Raw genomic sequence first — 23,344 nt, 5'->3', positions numbered from 1 at the left:
CACAGCGCATGAGCTAACCTGCTATCTGATTTTTACTAAGGAAAAACACAGAATAGAGAGGGCTCTAAGAACCCCGGTCCAACATACACATGTGCTTCTGTGGCCAGTACAACCCAGTTGTAGGTCACATGACACACACAACCCATCATCACCTACAAAAAATGGCAAAAACACTCAACAGAGGAACGCCGTTTTTTTCACAATGAGAGAATACATCATTCTTGATTAGTATCGACCACAGGCCTTGCTAAGCACACATGACAGCAACCAAACCAATTTCCCCTTAGGAAATAAGTTTCTCCAGCAGATTTAGCACAACCTCAGCAATCAAGCTAAGAGTTACATCGTATCCCTACCACACAAAAGACACAATTAATGCACAACATGTCTGATAGGAGGCGATAAAGTCCCCAGGGAACCGGGGGGGAAAACACAATCCTCCTATTTTACCCTCAATACGGCCAGTTAAAACAGGAAAACCTGTTAATGTGTGAACACACTGTTCATTGTCATTACAGTCTGAGAAAGAACATTCTTTTACTCACTTGTCACCAAGCATAGCTTCATAGGTTAGTTGCCTTAGTAGTGAGTACACGGTACACATAAACACCATGATGTTTCTCACACAACAACCAGATCAATACATCACGATCTGCACGGAGAAGCTAACTGCCAGTGACAAAAACAGCTCACACATAACCCGCAACGTATCCCAAATGCATTGCAACAACACACGTTTTGGGAAAAAACACCGTTATTCACAATACATTTAGCAAAGTAAAACCAGAAGACGTGTTATGAGGTCTGGCCAACCCCGTACCTACCCGGAACGCAGATCAGCGAAGTGCAGTCACAAGACACCGTAGAACACAGCCGACCTGTGTTGTTCGATCCGGGCAGCGTCGCCGCTCCAACCAGTCGCTACAGTCCTCTTTGTTGACGCAATCCCCGTCCAGGCTCAGGGCAGGGTCGACGAAACATCCCCTGTCAAGGATGACGTCGCGGTCAAGAGTGTAAAACATGTTAAAATCAAAGCACGTTCAACAGAATAGCATCAAGCCAACGGCGATCAGAAGCGAGCTCCGGCGGCGCGCGAGAAGCTAAGCTACCCCGCGCCAGCCATGGCCCTAGCAGCAAGCTAACGTTTACCCAGCGACCACGACATGCTAGCCCCGCAGCTAACAGCTGACCGGCTAATAGTAGGCCTTAAGCAGGCCATGCAGCGATCCAGCAGGCTAACGCAGCAGTTAACAGCTGACTGGCTAACCGTAAGCTATGAACATGTAAACAATGACATAACACTCACCCAGACAGGCCGCCGTTCTGAACCTCTCCTCACTTTTTAAGAGAAAAGAGAAAACAAGACGTCAACACCGCTTCACAACGGTGAACATCCGGCGGAATCAGCACAGTACCAACTGGCCTGTGTAGCTGACTTCGAACATGAATCTGCCGCTATCGCACATTACATGCACATATCCCCTCGTGAAGGAATACTCTCATTTGGATATGAAAGATGGGGTCTTAACACGGTGACAGAGAGAATCCACTCGTCCAGAACACACAGGGATCACCAGTGTCAATGGTCGCGGCCCACTAGTTAAAACTATAATGGTCTCCAGACCAAGGCCTTCTGTCGCCTAGGCGGCTAAACAAAGGACCCTAGCCTGGGGCCGGTTTCCATAAACTTTGTCAAGTAGCCCCCATAGCACTAACAGACAAGTGGAGCCCGCCAGCAAACACTACTCACCCAACCTGGAACGCACCGCTCCTCACAACAGCGGCATGTCCGACAGTTCAGCTGTGGCCTGACAGGTTTCACCCCAACAAACACAGCAAGGAACTGCAGTTGAGAAGCATGCAGCGGCGTGCTCCCAATACGAAAACCGGTGGAGGGTTTTTAGAATGATCATCATCTTCTAGACACTCCAGTACGAAGACAATATCGCTGTATTTTCTCGAAAATAGTGAGAGAGAAAATAAAGATATGATGTCAACGTATCCTTGTTTCCCAAGCTGTTCCTAATCCAATTTCTTCCATCATGGTGTCAAGTGTGGGGATCTACCGAGGCACTTCTTCCTTGTGGTGAAAGCGAGAAGGAGGAGAGCAGGTGACCACACACCTGCTTATGAAGGTAAGCTGATGAGGGGTGTGGTCAGACTAATACTGGTATTAGAGGTACATTTGTGGTTTATTCAGTACGCGTGCACGTACGCGAGATAGTGCAGTAGTGATGCCAAGCTAAGCCACTAACGATACAGAACATGCAGTATAGAAGAAGAGGCAGAAGTTAGGAACTGTCCAAGGTGCTGAGTGTCTCTCATCTGCCCACCTTGAACCAGTGGGACTGTCCTTGGTCCTGAATAACCCTCCTTATCGCCTCTGACCTCCATCTTCATACAATGCTTTAGTATCCATATCCTCTTATACTCTAAGGCCATTATAGTGCGCCTTTGTATATAGTGTGCATTGCAAAGCCATTGTTGTTGTTTAAAGTCTTTAAGGGTTATTTTCACAGCCAGGGTGGATTTTCCTCAGGCCACTACCACTGGCCAGACTCCAAGAATTGGCTATAAGCTAGCATCACAGCTTAAGCTAGCAGTCCACTACCTCACACTGAGAACCCATTTTCTTACATTTAGGAATTAAACCTGAACACTGTCATTAATCATCGCCCTTTTGTTGCACATCATTATTCATTCTGCTGTAATAATTATTTATCTCTACTCTACTGATGGACAGCAGCATTGGTAAGTAGGACATTGGGCTTGGGTTCAAAGGTTCTGAATTAAGCTCAGCTGTAACTCTAGTGAAGTGTTCATTATTTTTGGAGCAAACTGATGGGCCCAGAATAATGTAACATTTGACCTGCACTGATCTTCATATTTAAACTTTTAACTGAAAGACTGGAATCCAAACCTTCAAACACCTTTCTTCCAGTCCAAGATTTATAAATAATTATCATAAATAAAAAACCTTTACCTTTTATTGGTCTGGCTATGATTTAGAACAAAATAACACATGTCTTATGGATATCCATGGTGCTAGATCAAGAAAGACTCCATTGGGTGAAGCCGTTTCCTACCTACATTACACCTTTAATACCTCACAGTGTGGCATCCATCTAACCGTATTAGCTGCTCTTTGGTCTTAGGCTGATGTTATGGTGAAGGAGCGATGCCCTCTGTCTGCACTGCAAAGGCACTTGATCTGGTTGCTGTTCTGGGCCTCTGTGTCTTCATCCGGCACTGTCCCACTGGCAGGTGGACTTGAGTTGTTCATCCGTGGGACCTCAGCGGAATAAACAAACAAGTCTGCCGTCCCCAGTGTTTATGCAGATGTGGCGTCTTATTCATAGAGAGATCTGAGCTGTCTTACTCACGCACCCTGAGGTACTGCGTGTAGGTCACACGCATGTGTACCCGTGGGCACACACACGCATGCGCACACGCACACACACACACACGCATGCATGCACACACACACACTCACACTCAAACGTAAACTCACTGTCAAATCCCAAGAGACAAAGATGTCAAAGCCTCAAACTGGGGCTGCTATCCACAGTCCACAGATCTGCTGTGAGGTGAGGGGGGAGGGGGGACTTATTGATTTTGACTATCTGCATGGTGAACGAAGGGTCCCTGTGTTTGTATAATCACACAGACGTTGAATAGAGGCTCCAAAAAGGACACTGAAAGATTGGCAGTGATTCCATTTGACAGCGCGTGCATTAAGCCAAGTCAATCATCTCTCCGCTGTGTTCTAATGACTGTTTTGTTTACTCCAGGGCCACGGCCACAGATAGTTGAAAGCCCTGCAAGACAGAGGCTGAAGAAAGAGGCGCCGCTGCCACTCGCCTAAATTAAACAAATTATGTTCGTGTTTTGTTGTCAATGAAATTAATTAGTGCTTATCATTTCCCTCCAGACTGTATGAGTGTGTGTGTGTGTTTGTATGTATGTACTGTATATGTGTGTCTTTTTCCTTTGGTTTAGATTCTACTAAAACTATTGACAGCTCTTTGATTTCCGTCTTTTCATTCCGCTCAGCCATGCCTCTAGGCTCTAATTATTTGTTACCTCTCAATTGAGCAGATTTTTCTATGGCTAATGGCAGCGAGCGGAGTACAAACATTACTGCGAACCGCTCGTCCTAATGGCGCGCTCTGGGACGGAGTACAGTGTTGTTATGTGCTCTCTTGCCTCGCTGCAAATCACAACATTTAAAGATCATTAAGAGATGATAACACTGACTGGAAAACAACAAGAGCTGGTTAAGACCAGATGATGCCATAATTGGATAATGTAATGACTAGCTGAGGGGGCAGCATACTTTAATAACCCTGTGGTCAGAGTCTGCACTGCAAGTGTCCAGCCTGGCGCTGTGCTCTGCCAGGGAATATGTCCCAAAAAAATTAAAAGTATAATCTAAACAAATCTAATAGAATTGTAATCATCTAAATGTGGTTACTTCACGTCATTCATTAGTGGATCTTCAATATAATTACACTATAAGGGAGGAGTGGGCATGGTTCTGCTAGAAGGGATTCTGATTTCAGTTCTCTGAGGTGTCGTTCGGTATGCAGAGCACCTTTCCCATATGAGCTCAGCATCAAAAGCTAGAGCTATAAGCCATATTTCCAAGATAGTCATACAAGTGTAGCGAGTGTAGCGCAAACATTCAAACATCCACCGTGACCTCGTACTTTCCTGTTGTGATGCCTATGCACAAGCGTGCCCCTTTGAACCAGAGGTAAAAGATGCATTTGATCTAATCCTGAGCCATATAACTCAGACACTCTTGGCTATATGTTCCTCCTCCTGCATCTCCAGCAGATGTGTTGGCAGAGCGCCATTCCCACGTGTGAGCGCCGGAGGATTTGATCCACTCGAGAGGGATTTAAGCTCCGTCTATTGGTATTAAAAATAAATCTCTCCTCGTGTCGCTGTTACATTATTATGTTTTGCCTGGGAGGCTCCCCGGCGCTCCCCTCGATAACGCCACACTAACGAGTACGGAAGCCCCAGAGGAGGACGCTCATTCTTTGCAACTCTAAACTTGACCCAGATGATCTGTGTGTGTCTAGCAGCAGGATGAGGAAACAGGGCTGCAACATCACTATGAGCGACCAGGGAAGGGAAGCCGTGTTTCAGAGATCCGATTACAAGATGTCTTTCAGGGATATCTCGTCCCTATTTATCTTCATCCAGTACAGCGGTATCCACCAGGGACCCGAGGTACTTATATGGCTGAAGATTAACCACAGCCTCTTGTCCGAGAAACCTCGCTTTGACCCTAATGTATATCCCGAGCCATCAAAAGGATTATCACAGTGACATGATCCAGTTAAAACAAAGACTTTTCCATTCAGACCAGTTTGTCCACCAGTTTACCCTTGAAGAACTCACCACATTGCAGATTCCTCACTAGGGGGAGGGATTAATGAAACCATTTTCCAATCCGGATCTGCTAAAGCTTTTCAGGTCATGAATAATATGATCACCACCGAATGACTAGTCTATTGAATGAGTTTCTGTAAACTCACAGCAGTGGCACTGTGTGTGTGTGTGTGTGTGTGCGTGTGCGTGTGCGTGTGCGTGTGTGTGTGTGTGTGTGTGTGTGCGCGCGCGTGTGTGTGTTTGCTTCTAGATGTCCGGACGGTCCCCGTCCCAACACCTTGCGCCCCTGTCGACTGCCCTGTAAGAAGGACTGCATAGTGACCCCATTCAGCGACTGGACACCCTGCCCCGTCACATGTGATGCCGGTATGATTGAAGACATTCAGCCAGTGATACACAATGTGAAATGAATGTTTTGAAATAATACTGCGTCATGCACGACCTTGAATTGGAAATGATGCAAGAAGCACTACAGTAAGTGAAATTTGCATCATAAAAAGCGGCACTTATCCAATCACTGCGTTTCAGAGATCAATTATGCAGGGTGCACTTTTCATTTTAACCCACTGTAATACCAGCATATTCATAGAAGCAAATATGGAAAACTCTGGGATAATTACAGAGGTGGAACCCAGTGAGAGGTGCCACAGGCTTTAAAAGACACACAGTATACTCCTTTTCAACAAGTTAATGTAGGTCTCTAAGGTCCCCAAAAAAATTTCTTTGAAGTTTTTGGCTGAAAATACATTCAGCCATTCAGCCAGGTTATGCATTCTAGCATGCCTCCAAACCCTCTGTTTCAGTCCTGTTCTCGACACGCTGTTTCTGTGTCTTTAAATGCAAATGAGCTGCTCCTCCCCAACACCGTGCTCCAGAACTCACGCGCCTGGGCTCACGAAATGCAGATCAAACTGTCTTTCAGTATGGCTGCCTGTAACCATTGGTAACCACTTTAAAGATTCCTGTGCAGTGGTAGAGTAGGTAAAACAATGGAAAGCATGACTGTTCTACCATGACTTGTTTACAAGATCCAGTAATAACACACTCAATTATTCAGTTTTTGTTGATATATGTCTCATATCAACACATAGCAACCATTGTTATGCACAACAGTAGCAACTGTTGTCTTTCATTGCCATGTAAACAATAATGGTTACTATGTTACAGACAGCGATTCTGGAAGAAAGAGAACTACACAAACACTCCGTGCAAGGCCTCTATTGCATGTCTTACTTCTTGCCTAATAGTTTAGATAACCATTTGGTGGAAAACAAGAACGTTTACAAGCATTTTGTATACAAACGTTTTTTTACATGCACACAAGTCAAGGGCCGCACATTGTCTATGAGCCTCCATGATGTATGAGGGAGAGGCAAATCTGAATGGCTTGTTGAATCACATGTTTTCTTTCACAGCTTGCGTGTTAGTAGGCCCATGATCAGAGACCCTTAATGTATATGTGCCCAATCAACGAAAAAGCAAGCTTTTCATAATACTGTATGTGACCTTTAACTACCCACTGAGGTCTCCAGTCTGCTTCAAATTATTCCACTCACATGTCATTACAGATAATTAACTTGACAGATTGGCATGTCGGACGACCTTTGGGCGGCCTCTTTTAGTGCGCCTTGGCAAAGCGATTCGCCCCTGGCTACAAGTGTCAGCAAGTGCGTTGTGTTGTTGTTGTTGTTTTCATGCTGCGAAAAAAGAAAAAGCCTTCAGAAGAGGTCACCTTTGTCAGACAGCCCCTGCCCCGGGCAGGGAACATTGGTGAATACATTAAATTGATTTATGGCCTGAAATAATCATCGTTCATATTTTGATGGCCTCTTCATATGGCACTGCAGCGTAAATCTTTTCGATCTCCACACACAGCACTCATGGTGGTGCATTCTGATGTGATGGCGGTGCTGATGTCTTCACCTGGCACTGTACAACAATTTACTCAACCACCCACACACACACACACACACACACACACACACGTTTAATGGAGAGGTCAAGGATGCAGAGAGGCTCATTTGATTTGATGAACCATTTCAGGGAATCTCCACACATGTAAATGCTATAAATGTAATCAGAGTCGAGCCAAAGGTCTGCTGGAATCTTATAGACCTTCCCTGATTGTTGGGTAACCCTGTTAATCAGAGGTGAATCTTGTTTATGGTGACCCTCTCATTAGGTTTGACCTCAGCGTTCTCAAACTCCATCAGTTTCCCATCAGTTGACCATGTAATGTCTGGATGTAATGTGATGATGTTCTGCGTCTGTTCAGCCGGTAACATTGTGAAGACGAAGCAGTCGAGGAACCGTCTCATCATCCAGCTGCCGTCCAATGGAGGACAGGAGTGTCCCGAGGGGCTGGAGGAGGGGAGGGGCTGTGACGCGCCCAAAGTCTGCCCTGGTTTCAGGTGATGTCTAACACCACCATCTGCTTTAAAGCTTTAGCTGCAGCTTCTAATGATGGTTGTGATAGCGGTGTTGATGATGATGATGATGATGATGATGATGATGATGATGATGATGATGATGATGATGATGATGGTGAGGAGGAGGTTGATGATGATGGTGAAAACATTCAACGACAACAATGTTCAGCGGTAATGACCGGGGTCTCACCTTCGGGATCTGTGATCTGTACCGTATGTGACAACTGTAATGTCTTAACTGGGTCCAGGTGGAAGACTCACAAATGGAGGAAGTGCCAGCTGGTACCGTGGTTTCTGAGACAGGCCAGCCCTGGGGCTCAGGAGACGTGTGGGCCAGGACTTCAAACAAGAGGTAGCGAAACCATTGTGTTTATTAGTTTTAATACTTAATGTACAACATCGTGTTCATCAGAGCATCCAGGGGAAGAGTGAGGAAGAAAACAAAAGGAATAACACTGGGTGGCCTCAGGTATCTTGCTTGCATCGTTCTCTTTACCCATACACACAGTCAAGCAGCAAAGAGAGTGAGACATGGAGAAAGTGGTGTCTAAACCGCTAACACCACTCACTCCCAATGCCCCCTATACTTAAGACCATTGTCTCTTTATCCCTCCACGTCCCCTAGATGCTTTCTCTGCAGCATCCGCTAACCAGCACTAATGATCCGAAAATGTAATTGCTATTCATTGTGGTGCTTTTTGGACCTCGGCCAAGAGGAAACAGATGGATTTGCCAGGGTTTAAGAAAGGCCACTTTGCTACTTAGAGCGCACGTCAAACCCCACCCTGCTTAGGAGATAACATGAATTGAATACGTTTGGGAGGGGAACATCTTCGCCTCTGGTAGCAGTTTGGCACTCTGAGTTGTTTTCCTGCTGGCTCTCTGCACCTCAGGCTCTTGTCATGGAACTTTATTCTAATATTTCTGGTTGGCTTTTGGGACAAAGCCCTTCACTTTGCATCTAGCTACCTCCAGTACAACCTGTTCACGAGTTTCAAGTGACTTGAAGAAGCTGCAGCCCTGTCTCTATTCAGGAACACTCCGGCTCTCTTTAATGGAGGAGAGTCCCGAGAGGCTTTTTAAAAACCTAATTTCAGGGGGTCATGCAGAATGATCAATTTCATTATGTCTTGGCTCCTATATTTCCATTTGTACCTTGCAAGCATACATTAGTGGATGGAAACAATTAGGTTTTTATGTCTCTTTGTTCATGCAAATTCTTGGGGGCCATTTTAGACTTAGCCAGGCATACATACATACTGATAACTGGTGCAGCGTGTTACTATGTTATGGCCCATGTATACCATCATCACTATTACTACTGACTGACTGAATCCTGCCATTCATTACTGTTCACTACTGATATCACTATTATCACTGTCACCATTTGAACTTTTTTTTGTTCTGTCCGTTACGTTGGCATTCAAATTCTAAATCAACATTCGAATTTAAAATGTTTAAATATATATATATATTTATTATATATATATATTTTTATGTGTCTATTCATACCTGTTTAAACCAATGGGTTTTTTCTTCACAGTTGCAGATAAAGATTAGGCTAGGTGTTGATTCTCGAACAAAGGACACTTCTTTAAGTTTATCGTGAGTTAAAAAAAAAATTGGCGTTAATAGAATCGTGCGTTAACGCGTTAATACCGCGTTAACTTTGACAGCCTTATATATTACATAACATAACGGATTGACACATCAATGAAAGCGACACGATAATAAAGAGCAATAGTGAACAAACTTATCCTTCGTGGCAAGGAGCGATAAGGCTTAAACAAGAATACATACAGTAGTAATACTCACGGCAAGGTTCAGTGATCGACTGACGATCTGAATAGTAACCAGGAAGCACATATAAAGCCAACTTAACTATACACACCAGGTACCAATGAGTGCAATCAGGGCAGATAGACAGGTAATTATCATTGGGCAACGCTAGGGCCTTTGCCCCCAGAGGAGACCAAAACCCCAAAGTTACACCCCCCCCCCCTTTTTGAATTTCGCCAAGGCGATTATTAATAAGTCACTAGGTCCTTCTGCACCTCCCAAGTATTGCAGTCATGTCTCTCCTGTGGTGTGTCCTGTGTGTCTCTGTACTAAATGCATGGACAGAGCTTTGCCTTATTGGGGAAAACATCACCACACCTCTGACCATCACGGTTACCATTACCGAGTGTCAGTGTACACACTTGCACATAAAGCACACATAAACACACACACTGATCCTGGAACACAAGCACACACACACACACACACACGCACACACACACACACACACACAGACACACACACACACACACACACACACACACACACACACACACACACACACACACACACACACACACACACACACACACACACACACACACAGCAGTTTGCACCCATGGGGGTTCAGCAAATAAAAGTGCTTAGATATCGATTTCTGTGTGGAGGGACAATTTTACAGAGTGTCTGCTGCAGAAGAAAGTATTGCAATATCACAAGAATTGTATTAAACTATAGAATGCCACCTGCATAGAACGATGCTGGTCTAGATCAATTGGACGTGGATATCAAACCGACTGAGGTGGCACTGCTGTTTGTGAGCCTATAATAACATTTATTAGGGCACTACATAAATACCAGTCTCCCATGAGATCCGACATAATTACACAGTTTTGGTCTATTTTTCTTTACTTGTCCTCTTTAAAGGCCTGTCTGTTATATAGATTGCATCGTTTTTTTTCTATGCCATTTTATACTCTGCTACCGTGAACATTAATCTATCTCTTCAAATGGGAAATGCCATACAACAAAACTACACCCTCTAATGGAGTCTCTCTCTGTCTGACTCTGCCAGCGGTGTCCTGTCGCCAAATGGATGGAACGCAGGCGGACATCAACGACTGTCTTAAGTTTGCCAAGGCCATGCCCTCTGTCACACAGCCCTGCCAGCTCCCCTGCCAGGATGACTGCCAGCTCACCAACTGGTCCAAGTTTTCCTCCTGCTCGTCCGACTGTGTAGGGGTCCGCACCAGGAAGAGGGCACTAATAGGTAGGACAGAAAACAAAAGCCAATGTATATTGTTAATAATGTTTTAATATAGTCTGGAGAGTTGATTCTTTATGTTTGATAATGTAGTTAGATTATCTATGAGAGAAGGGAGGTCAAGGTTCTTGTTGTTGTTGTTGTTCCAATCCAATCCAATCCAACTTTATTTGTATAGCACATTTAAAAACAACATGGTTGACCAAAGTGCTTCACAGTAAAAACCATAATATAGCAAAAAAAAAAAAAAAAACACATAAACACAATACACAGTATACAGAACTACAAACTAAATTACAGAAGCAGACTACATTTTCTTAAAAGCTAGGGAGAACAAATGTGTTTTAAGATGGGACTTAAACACTGGGAGCGTTGGGGCCAGCCTAATGTGGGGGGGCAACTCGTTCCACAGTTTGGGGGCTACAACCGCAAATGCACGGTCCCCCCTGTTTTTTAGCCTGGATTTAGGGACAGCAGGAGGGACTGGTCAGCAGACCTCAGAGACTGTGATGGGGTGTAAGGGTGCAGGATCTCGTGAGGTAGGGTGGGGCCAGACCATTCATTGCTTATAGGCAAACAGCAGGATCTTAAAATTGACCCTAAACTGCACAGGCAGCCAATGAAGGGAGGCGAGGACAGGAGTGATGTGCTCCCGTTTGCGTGTCCCTGTCAACAACCGAGCAGCAGCGTTTTGGACCAGCTGAAGACGTGACAGTGAGGCCTGGCCAATGCCAACATAAAGTGCATTACAGTAGTCCAGCCGTGTTGTCACAAAGTCATGTATGACTCTCTCAAAGTCTTTAAAGGAGAGAAGAAGCTTGACCTTGGATAGTTGCTTCAGCTGGAAGAAGCTGGACATAACCACAGAATTCATTTGTTTATCCATTTTAAATTCATTAGTGGTGAGTGACTATGGGTTTGACACATGAGGTTGGTGACTATGGGTTTGACACATGAGTCAAGGGCACCCATGTCTGGAGGTGCGATACCAGGCCCGCTTGGTCCAAACATAATTACCTCAGTTTTTTTGTCATAAAAATTTAAAAAGTTCAGAGCCAGCCAAGCTTTAATGTCACTGAGACAGTCTAACAGGCGTTTTAGGGTGTTGGGGTCATCACGCTTTAAAGGCAGGTATAGTTGTAGGTCGTCTGCATAAAAATGGAATGAGATGCCATGGTTCTTAATAATAGACCGTAAGGGGAGCAGAGACAGAGCGAAGAGGCGCCAGGATGGAACCTTGACGTACACCACAGGGGAGGGGAGCAGATACAGAGCGAAGAGGAGGGGCGCCAGGATGGAACCTTGAGGTACACCACAGGGGAGGGAAGCAGAAGATGACTGGAAATCGCCCTGACGCACAGAAAAGCTCCTATCCGACAGATATGACCTGAACCACTCTAGAGCAGTACCTGTGATGCCCACATGGTGCTCTAGGTGGGAGATGAGGATGGAGTGGTCTCTGTATCGAAAGCAGCTGTGAGATCCAATAAAACAGGCTGCTCAACGAACAATAAACACTATGCAACAACCATCAAATGCACACAGCACACACATCCACACGCACACACTCACTTAAACAAACAACACACTGCAGCACCCACTCTCCACACTTTAGATCACCTAAACACACTTTATATTTATATTTATTGGTAAAGGATTTGCACTACAACTCGTACACCTTACTATAAATTGTACCTAAATTGTACCTCATCCCATTTCTGCTTTGCACTATATAGTATTGTATATTAGTACATTGCATAGTATATTTGCTTTTATCAAAAGTAGGCTTTTGATCATGCATAGGCGCCTTTCTTGTCCTCACTGTTCTATAGTTTTGTTTTAATTAGTGACTCATGATTTTATCCAAACTCTTTTATTCTACTTTTCTATCTGGTTTCACTGTTTTTAACTGCTGTTTGTTTGTTGTCATTTATTTCTGATTTTGTTTTATTGTGTTTTTATATTAAGCTGTAGTGTAAAGCACCCTGTGCATTCGTGCTGTGAAGGGTGCTATATAAATAAAGGTCATTCATTCATTCATTCATTCATTCATATTGTATATTGTATGGTAACTCAGTTACTTCTATTGTACATATGTCTATACTGAACACTGTGACCTCTATTTTTACTTCTATTTTACATGCTATACTTTTTTATTTCATACTTATCTTGTCTAGCACAGTCTCTGGGGCGTAACAGTAAGAAGCATTTTGTATAAAAGTATTCTGTACTTCTGTATGACAACTATTAAAGAAACTTGAAACTTGAAACTTGAACAAGGAAGATGGAGTTCCCAGAGTCAGCTGCTAACAAAAGATAATTTAACACTCTCAGTAGAGCCAACTCTGTGCTGTGGAGGGCTTTAAAACCTGACTGGAATACCTACCAAAAATGCTGTTTGTATTTAAAAATGACTGTAGTTGGATGGCTACCACTTTCTCAAAAATCTTGGAAATAAAAGGGAGCTTAGAGATAGGTCTAAAATTTAAAAAGACGATGTCCAGACTAGGCTTTTTGTGCAAGGGCTGTTTCAAGCTTGCTGGTACCTCTCCTAGGGACAAGCTAGTGTTTACCATTGTTAGGACATAGGGTCCAATGGTGTCCCAGACCTCTTTAAAAAACCGAGGGGGGAGAACATCAGTGGGAGAGCCAGATGGCTTCATTTGAGCAATAATCTTCTTCAGACAGGGGAGTGACATTGGCTCAAAATGACTAAAAACAGCAGAGCAGTTTACAGAAATAGATGGGTCATAAGAAGGAGGTAAAATACAGGCTCTAATAGTTGCAATCTTGTTAACAAAGATATTTAAAAATGCTTCACATGTTTCAGCAGAGGTTTCACTACAGCTGGATTGGGGGGGTTTAAAACAGACACAGGGCTTGTGACAGTTGTTTTCAACAATGTCAGCAAAATACTTATTTTGTTGGGCTTTGGCAATGTTCTGGTATTTAGTTTAGTTTAGTTTATTTATTTAGCACATTGTTTAAAAAAGAAAAACAGTGCTAGGAGGGAACGAAGCCCAAAGGGCTTGTACAAAGTTCCACTCCCATCTCATTGTCCATAAACAATATGAACGATATACATGTGTAGCATGGTCTACAAAATAAACTACAAAACAGGAACAGAGACATAAGGCAGACACTATAGCAAAAACATGGAAGATTGACACGAGTCAGTAACAAGAAATCTTTTTTTATTTTTATTTTTAATTTTTTTTACAAGAGGGCAAAGAAGAGGAGAATAGCATATTAACGGTATATCATGAGGAAAAGGAAACAAGCAGTCATAGTAGATGTAACACTGATGCACAGGAGTAACTTGATGTGATGGTGATTTATGATGAAGTTAAATTAGATTTTAATTGTTTTTTAAATATAAATATGGAGGTTGTTGACCTCAATGATGAACTTAGTGTTCCAGAGTTTAGGACCTCTAAAGCTAATGTTGAATTGATGGCTAGATGTCCGACAGAAAGGTAAATGGAGTTTATTACTATATGGTTTGTTGGATATGAGCGAAATTCTGATGAAAAGATGAAGAAACTATGGAAGGTATCAGGAAAATCTATTGTTAATGAACTTGAATATGAATGAGCATGTTTGAAAGGTATTAAATTTGTCAATTGATAGTAGAGAATATTTGCGGAACAGAGGTGCAGATGGTTCATATCTGGTAGAGTGGGAAATCATCCTGAGGAATCTCTTCTGGATTATGACTAATTTGTTAAGATATGATGGATATGTTGCAGCCCAGACTATATTACAGTAGTTAAGGTAAGGAAATAAAAAGCTATAATACAAGGTTACAACAACTATCCTTTAAAATATCATAAGAAACCTGCAGCTTATCTTTCCTCCATTTTCGTTCAGCTTTCCTCCATTCCTGTCGGGCAGCGTGAGTTATATCATTCACCCATGGCTCGGTTTTTAGCTTGGGCCGCCTGTCTTTGAGTGGGGCGACAGTGTCAAGCGTGATTTGACAGATGGAGCGAAATCTAGAGTTAATCTCATCTGTGTTACAGTCTGAGAGCTCTGAGACACTCTCGAATGTATTATTAAAAGCAACAGAGAACTGAGCGATAGTAGAGGGGTTAATCACATGACAACGCCGGGGGGGGGGGGGGGGGGGGCACTTTGTATAGCAGTATGAATTGTACTAGCGATCTCACGTTAATCAAGGCAATCTTGGTGTTGTTGCTGTTCTTGCTATTGCTGCTTTTTTCTGACGATATTGGAGATAGTTTTTTTTATCTATACTGAAATCTGAGTGGTCTGGCATTGTCAAAAATGTAAGTAAGTAAGTAAGTAAGTAAGTAGGTAAGTAAGTAAGTAAGTAAGTAAGTAAGTAAGTAAGTAAGTAAGTAAGTAAGTAAGTAAGTAAGTAAGTAAGTAAGTAAGTAAGTAAGTAAGTAAGTAAGTAAGTAAGTAAGTAAGTAAGTAAGTAAGTAAGTAAGTAAGTAAGTAAGTACTGTAAGTAAGTAAGTAAGTAAGTAAGTAAGGCTTTATTTGTATATGAATGCACAGAGTGCTTCACACGTTTTTTTTTATCTATACTGAAATCTGAGTGGTCTGGCATTGTCAAAAATGTAAGTAAGTAAGTAAGTAAGTAAGTAAGTAAGTAAGTAAGTAAGTAAGTAAGTAAGTAAGTAAGTAAGTAAGTAAGTAAGTAAGTAAGTAAGTAAGTAAGTAAGTAAGTAAGTAAGTAAGTAAGTAAGTAAGTAAGTAAGTAAGTAAGTAAGTACTGTAAGTAAGTAAGTAAGTAAGTAAGTAAGTAAGTAAGTAAGTAAGTAAGTAAGTAAGTAAGTAAGTAAGTAAGTAAGTAAGTAAGTAAGTAAGTAAGTAAGTAAGTAACCCTTCTCAGCATGAATGCACAGAGTGCTTCACAAGTTTAAAAAGAAAAAAGAAAAAGAACAAGGCAATTCATAAAAAAAAACACCCAAGGTAAAAACAGTGCTTCACCAGTTTAAAAAACAAAGAACAGGTCAATTCATAAAAACATACAATATAAAAACAGGCATGGACAAAACAGAAGAAACTAAATCACGGGTGTACGTGGCCAAACGCCAACCTGAACAGGTGGGTTTTCAGCTGCCCCCTTGAACGAGTCCACAGAGGGGGAGGCTCTCAAGACCTGGAGGAGCTCATTCCAGAGCCTGGGGGCCACAGAGGGGGAGGCTCTCAAGACCTGGAGGAGCTCATTCCAGAGCCTGGGGGCCACATAGGGGGAGGCTCTCAAGACCTGGAGGAGCTCATTCCAGAGCCTGGGGGCCACAGAGGGGGAAGCTCTCGAGACCTGGGGAGCTCATTCCAGAGCCTGGGGGCCACTGCTTCCAAAGCTCGGTCTTTAGCCTGCTGATGTAAATTAGTGATTTAAATGCCTTATACTGTAGTTCAGTGATGCCGTATTGATGGTCAGGTTGACCAGAGTGGGGTGTATTTACATGGGGTCATGTCAAATCAAGTCTGTTTGTTTGATTTCCACCAAGCTGACAGAATTGTTGAGATAATTGTATTTTTAAAACATTGGGGTTTGTTGATTGATTTTTTTGAGGAATGATAGATCATTGATAGATTGTAAATTGACTGATTTTTCTATCTCATGCCAAGGATTATGGTATTGGTTGATATTGAGCTATTGTATGACATATTGAAGCTGATTTTATGTAAAATAAAGATGGAGGTTTGTGGCGTCAAGGCATGGTGGTTTGTTTTTCCAGTAGAATTTGGATGTAAATGAGTCTATTTTTGTGTCTTTTTGCTGAATGACAGCTGCTTGAGTTTCGATGAATACTGTGAATAATGAAGGAGAGAATGGGCATACTTGTCTTGTTCCTCGTTGCAGTGGAAAGCTGTGTGTGATTATGCAATTGGTTATTACTGTTGCCATCAGTGATTTAACTGTGATCACGTTTTGGTGATGTGTGATTTCTACTTTGGGAACAAAACATTGCAACTGCAAAATTAACACATTGGCGTAATGCATTCACACAGCAGCTGTGCTGTTAAGTACAGGACAAATATATTAGTATTTAGATGCATATAGTTAACGTAGTGTAGGGGAAGAAAGTATGCTGCTGGCTATGATGTGAACATATTATATCAAGGATTTAAATAACTTGACCCAGACTCTTGCTATGGCTTTGATGGAGAGATAGTAGGGTGCTACATACTTGCCAGTACACTGCTTTGATGCAGTTAGCAACAATTAACTCTGGTCCCAGGGGTGGGTTAAAGTGCAAAGAACTATTTAAAAGAGAAAGAGAGTGAATCACTATCTCCTCACCATGTCTCCTCTAACATCTACTTACCTCGTCTCCTATATCATGTCCTCACCCTGTGTCCTCTACTATCTCCTCACCATGTCTCCTCTAACATCTACTTACCTTGTCTCCTATATCATGTCCTCACCCTGTGTCCTCTACTATCTCCTCACCTTGTCTCCTCTAACATCTACTTACCTTGTCTCCTATATCATGTCCTCACCCTGTGTCCTCTACTATCTCCTCACCATGTCTCCTCTAACATCTCCTCACCTTGTCTCCTCTAACATCTCCTCACCTTGTCTCCTCTAACATCTCCGCTAACATCTCCTCGCCTCATCTTGTCCCCCTGTCTCCTCTAACATTTCCTCATCTCGTCTCTCTATCTCAGGTAGGAGCAAGAAGAAAGACAAGTGCAAGAACACACAGATGTACCCTCTGAGTGAGACTCAGTACTGCCCCTGTGACAAGTACAACGCCCAGCCTGTGGGCAACTGGTCAGACTGCATCCTGTCTGAGGGCGGCAGGGTGGAGAGCGTACTGGGCATGAAGGTCCAGGGGGACATCAAGGAGTGCGGCCAGGGCTACCGCTACCAGGCCATGGTGTGTTATGACCAGGACAACAGGCTGGTGGAGACCTCCCGCTGCAACAGCCACGGTGGGTCTGTGTGTTGGGTTTGTGGCAGTAGCCTTAAAGGGAAAATCCACCCTGAAATAGAATTCCCATGTGTTATTTCTATAATAGAGTCAAGAAACACATGCCGGAACTGCTCCACAGAGAGTGAAGAGGACACTATGACAGTACCTGGTGACAGTACCCATGGTGATGTTACTGAGATATGGGTAAATTCTCTGATTTGGATGTAATATCTCAAACAGACTGACACAAAGTCAGTCACTAATTCACTGTCATTGGGCCTACTCCAAAAACAGTCACCTGATATAATAAAAAGTCTTATTATGGGGTCTTGTTTCCAGCGTAGGGAGACAGTTGTCCTTGTTTATAAACTGTCCAAGATCCTGGGAATAGCAAAGTGTACATTCTGTTTATGGTGTACGTCACCTTTAGTCTCCCTGAGCCTGTCCCTTAGATCAGATCATGAATTGCATTGTGCATTGCTCTGTTAAGTTAGATCTAAGTTAAACTGATGCAGCAATGTATCGCAATATACGTTACAGTGACAGCAAGTATCAATTAAGGCTGTCAAAGTTAACACGGTATTAACGTGTTATCGCCCGATTCTATTAACGCCACTATTTTTTTTAGCTCACGATTAACTTTTAATTACGATTACCTTTTTTTATTTTTTTTTACTAGACTTCACTCAGGTGTATTATTGATGCTCTCATTGAAACTATGTTTGTTTCTGAAGTGTGCGTGTGTGCGTGTGTGTGTGTGTGTGTGTGTGTGTGTGTGTGTGTGTGTGTGTGTGTGTGTGTGTGTGTGTGTGCGTGCGTGCGTGCGTGTGTGTGTGTGTGTGTGTGAGATATATATAGAGAGAGAGGGGGGTCAGAGAGATGAGGAAGGGGCAAGAGAGAAAGAGAGCTGGTAGAGTGTGTGTGAGAGAGAGAGGGGGGGGGTGATTACTCAGCCCTTGTGTGGGTGAATGTAACAAGTTCCTAACGTTTTCTTTCCCCTATTATTTCATGCACACTTTATTCATTGTTTTAAATTATTATTTTCTTTTAAGTTATTTTGTGCATCACTCTGTTTTGAATTTGATGCAAATTTGCAATGCATGAGGGTCATCCTTTTGTGTTAAATGGCTGCATAAAGCAAGCATTTGTTGACTCTCATGTTGATAAGAGTATTAAAACTTGGAACTTGAAAAAGATCCGTTTAAGGTAGATACAAATTTGTTTTTTTAAATGTGATTAATTTGCGATTAATCACAAGTTAACTATGGACAATCATGTTATTAATCGCGATTAAATATTTTAATCGATTGACAGCACTAGTATCAATATAAAATAATTATAATAATAAGATTGCTTGGCAATCCCATTTTACTGCAATACAAGTGACATTACAATACTGTAGTAGTAGTAGTAGTAGTAGTAGTAGTAGTAGTAGTAGTAGTAGTAGTAGTAGTAGTAGTAGTAGTAGTAGTAGTAGTAGTATGGTGACTCCCACCCCTACTGCAAACTCTAATGATGGCTGCTGATCAAATCCTCACCAAAAAATCACAGAGATCCCAGTCGTGTGACTTCAGTCTACAGCAGGTACAGTAGACTGTGGTACATCATTATGCTGCAGAGACAACGACAATAATTGTTGTCCTGTTTAATATTTATTCAGTGCCGTGGATTTTGTTTGTACATATTTGAACCCACTCACATGGCGGCTATTCATTTTGAATACTGAATACCAACGTGAGGATGTCTCTCTGTCTCTTACCAACTGGATTACTCACTGGACCAGCTTTCCGAACCGCAACAATGGCCTGAAGAAATTCTCCGGAGATTAGGACCAGATCCTTTGTTCCTCGATCCCAGGAACAGAGGACCCAGACGGCGAGGAAAGAGAGCTGGAGTCCGTAACAGGCTGAGAACCAGGCGGCACAGGACACCACTACCCAGTATATTGCTAGCCAATGTACAATCAATTGACAATAAACTGGATGACATCCGAGCAAGGATTCAATATCAAAGAGACGTTAGGGACTGCAACGTTCTCTGCTTCACTGAAACGTGGCTCACGCCGGAGGTTCCAGACCACGCAATTCAACCAGCCGATCACTTCTTTATCCATCGCAAGGATCGGACATCAGAGTCCGGTAAACAACGTGGAGGAGGTATTGCCTTCATGTTTAACAAAAATTGGAGCGATCCAACTAACGTGAAGGAATTATCCAACCACTGCTCCCCAGACCTGGAATATATAACCATCAAGTGTCGTCCTTTCTTCCTCCCGAGGGAGTTAACGGCGATCATCCTGATCGGAGTGTATATTCCACCGCAAGCCAGCAACAACGCCGCGCTCTCCAGACTCCACGACGAGGTAAATAGAATACAAGCGACGAACGTTAACGCCGCCATTTTGGTGCTGGGCGATTTCAACAGCGCCAATCTGAGAAAGGTATTACCTGACTTCTATCAGCATGTGACTTGCAACACCAGAGGCGGTAACATCCTAGATCACTGTTACACGCAATTTAAAGGTGGCTACAAGGCTCATTCTGATAGTGGCTTTGGTAAATCAGATCACGCGTCAATCTTTCTTTCACCAAAGTACAAACAGAGAATTAAAAGTACTCCTGTAGTCTCGCGAGAGGTGCAGAAATGGGATTTGACGTCAGAGGAGACGCTCCGGTCTGTGTTTCACTGCACAGACTGGAATGTGTTCCGCGACACAGATAACATTAATGTCTACACGGAGACAGTGCTGGACTATGTTTGTACTAGGGTGGAAGAAACAATCCCCACTACCAAAATGAGAGTTTACCCAAATCAAAAACCCTGGGTAGACAAATCCGTCCGTGAAGCTCTGAGAGAGCGCACCAAAGCATACAACGACGGCCTAGTGGCAGGCAACATGAATGACCACAAGGTGGCGCGATACAACGTAAGGAGGACAGTGTCAGAGGCCAAACGGCGCTACAGGGATAAAATTGAACTCCAGTTTGAACAAGCTGACTCTAGAGCTATGTGGCAGGGGCTCAAAACGATGACAGACTACAAAGGCGCCTCCCTCAAACTGAACAGTGACATCTCCTTAGCAAATGACCTCAATACCTTCTATGCGAGGTTTGATGCTGGTAATAACAACACCAGCTCACAAGCCACGGCAATGGGGGGGGGGGGGGTCGGCTGCTGATGGAGGCGCAGTGTTCAGGGTAACAGAGCATGAGGTGAGGCGGACCTTTAAAAAAGTGAATATCAGGAAGGCAGCAGGTCCGGACGCGTGTTGCTTTATGACAGGTCATGAGTGCAAGAATGTGACAATTTGACCATGTGACCGCGGCAACGCGGAAATAGGCTGTCTCTAAGACAAACTCTAACCTTAACCAGCTCCTTAACAGCGCCTAAACTTAACCGTTCTAACCTTAACCAACTCCGAAACAATGCCTAACCTTAACCATAACCTTAACCATGCCTAACCTTAACCATAGAAAGAATATTGCCATTCTCTTTGACAAACTCTAACCTTAACCAGCTCCTTAACAGCGCCTAAACTTAACCGTTCTAACCTTAACCAACTCCGAAACAATGCCTAACCTTAACCTTAACCTTAACCATGCCTAACCTTAACCGGCGAAAGAATACACGTTAAAAAAAAAATCACATTAAAAAAAAAAAATTCATGGGATTCGAACTCGTCAACAACGAACCGCAGGTCCGCAGGACCGCTGCTATGCCAGGTGAGCTGAAGTGCCGAATGAAAATCATGGCGGATTCCTGCGGCGGTTACCTAATTCCGCTCGCGCTCTGCCGCGCCGCTCACTCTGCCGCTCCGCTCGCTCTGCCGCTCTGTTCTGCGGTTGCCGCGCCTGCCGCGGGGCATGGCGCAGCCAATCAGGGAAAACGCGGAAGCAAAAGCAGCACTCATGACATGTCATTAAGCAATAGGCGGTCCGGACGGCATCCCCGGCCGCGTCCTAAAAGTCTGTGCCGACCAACTGGCCCCAGTATTCACTGACATATTTAACCTGTCCTTAGAACAGGCTGTCATCCCCACCTGCCTGAAGAAGTCCACTATTATCCCTGTACCCAAAAAATCCAAGCCTGCTTGCCTCAACGACTACCGCCCTGTAGCTCTCACCTCCATAGCCATGAAGTGCTTTGAGAAGCTAGTAAAGGGCTACATCTGCTCCTCCCTCCCCATCAACATGGACCCCCTGCAATTTGCATACCGCCCCAACAGGTCCACGGAGGACGCCATAGCCCATGTGCTGCACACAGCAGCATCACACCTGGACAAGAGGCAGGGGAACTATGTGAGAATGCTATTCATCGACTACAGCTCGGCATTCAACACCATAGTCCCCTCCATACTCATAGCCAAGCTCAGGGACCTGGGCTTGGGCTATGACCTCTGCCAGTGGGTCTTGGACTTCCTGACTGGCAGACACCAGGTGGTGAGAGCAGGCAACTGCACCTCCTCATCCATCACCCTCAACATAGGGGCCCCCCAGGGCTGTGTTCTGAGTCCCCTCCTCTACTCCCTGTACACACACGACTGTGTGGCTCAGCGGAGTAGCAATACAATCATCAAATTTGCTGACGACACAGTGGTGGTGGGCCTGATCTCTGCCAACGACGAGAGGGCCTACCTGGAAGAGGTCAAGGTCCTGGCGGGATGGTGCCAGGAAAACAGCCTCTCCCTGAACGTCAGCAAAACAAAGGAGATGATTGTGGACTTCAGGAGGTCGGGGGTCAAGGACTACAGCCCCCTCAGCATCGACGGGGCACCGGTTGAGAGAGTCAACAGCTTTAAGTACCTCGGAGCCTACATATCCGAGGACTTGACATGGACCACACACATTGACAGTGTTGTGAAGAAGGCACGACAACGCCTCTACTTCCTCAGGCGCCTAAGGAAGTTCCAAGTCAGTCAGAAGATCCTTAAGAACTTCTACTCATGTACAATAGAGAGCATCTTGACCGGCAACATCACCTCCTGGTTTGGGAATAGCACTGCACAAGACCGAAGCAGACTACAAAGAGTGACACGTTCAGCCGAACGCACAATTGGAGGGGGGCTCCCCACCCTCCAGAACATTTACAACAAGCGTTGCAAGGGCAAGGCTAAGAGAATCATTAAAGACTCCAGTCACCCGAACAACTGCGTCTTTGAACTGCTGCGGTCAGGCAAGCGATACCGGAGTCTCAAGGCGAGCACAGAAAGACTCAGAAGAAGCTTCTATCCCCAGGCCATCAGGCTGCTAAACGAACAATGAATGAACACTACACAACAACAACCACCAAACGCACATAGCACACACATCCACACGCACACACTCACTTTAAACAAACACACTGTAGCACCCACTCCACACACTTTATAGCACACACCCACTTTAAACAAACACACTGTAGCACCCACTCCCCACACTTTATATTTATTGATGAAGGATTGCACTACAACTCGTACACCTTACTGTAAATTGTACCTAAAATTGTACCTCATCCCATTTCTGCTTTGCACTAGATAGTACTGTACATTAGTACACTGCATAGTATTGTATATTATATGGTAACTCAGAACA

The 23,344-nt window shown here is 43.9% G+C and overlaps 1 protein-coding gene across 1 annotated transcript in view; it reads left to right on the top strand.

Annotated features, from left to right (window-relative positions):
* Positions 1–23,344, top strand: part of thsd7ab (thrombospondin, type I, domain containing 7Ab) — a gene marked incomplete at its 5' end in the record, with an annotated part of 323,450 nt that overhangs the window by 227,303 nt on the left and 72,803 nt on the right. The window contains 5 exon segments of the mRNA XM_084336532.1: positions 5,654–5,769; positions 7,679–7,814; positions 8,081–8,184; positions 10,687–10,881; positions 17,527–17,793. Of these exon segments, the coding sequence (XP_084192658.1) occupies positions 5,654–5,769; positions 7,679–7,814; positions 8,081–8,184; positions 10,687–10,881; positions 17,527–17,793 (818 nt within the window).

The sequence above is a fragment of the Notolepis coatsorum genome (assembly GCF_963971535.1).
Source record: "Notolepis coatsorum genome assembly, chromosome: 19".
NCBI classification, from domain to species: domain Eukaryota; kingdom Metazoa; phylum Chordata; class Actinopteri; order Aulopiformes; family Paralepididae; genus Notolepis; species Notolepis coatsorum.
Note: the sequence above shows the minus strand (reverse complement) of the source record. Positions and strands in the feature narration are given on the sequence as shown.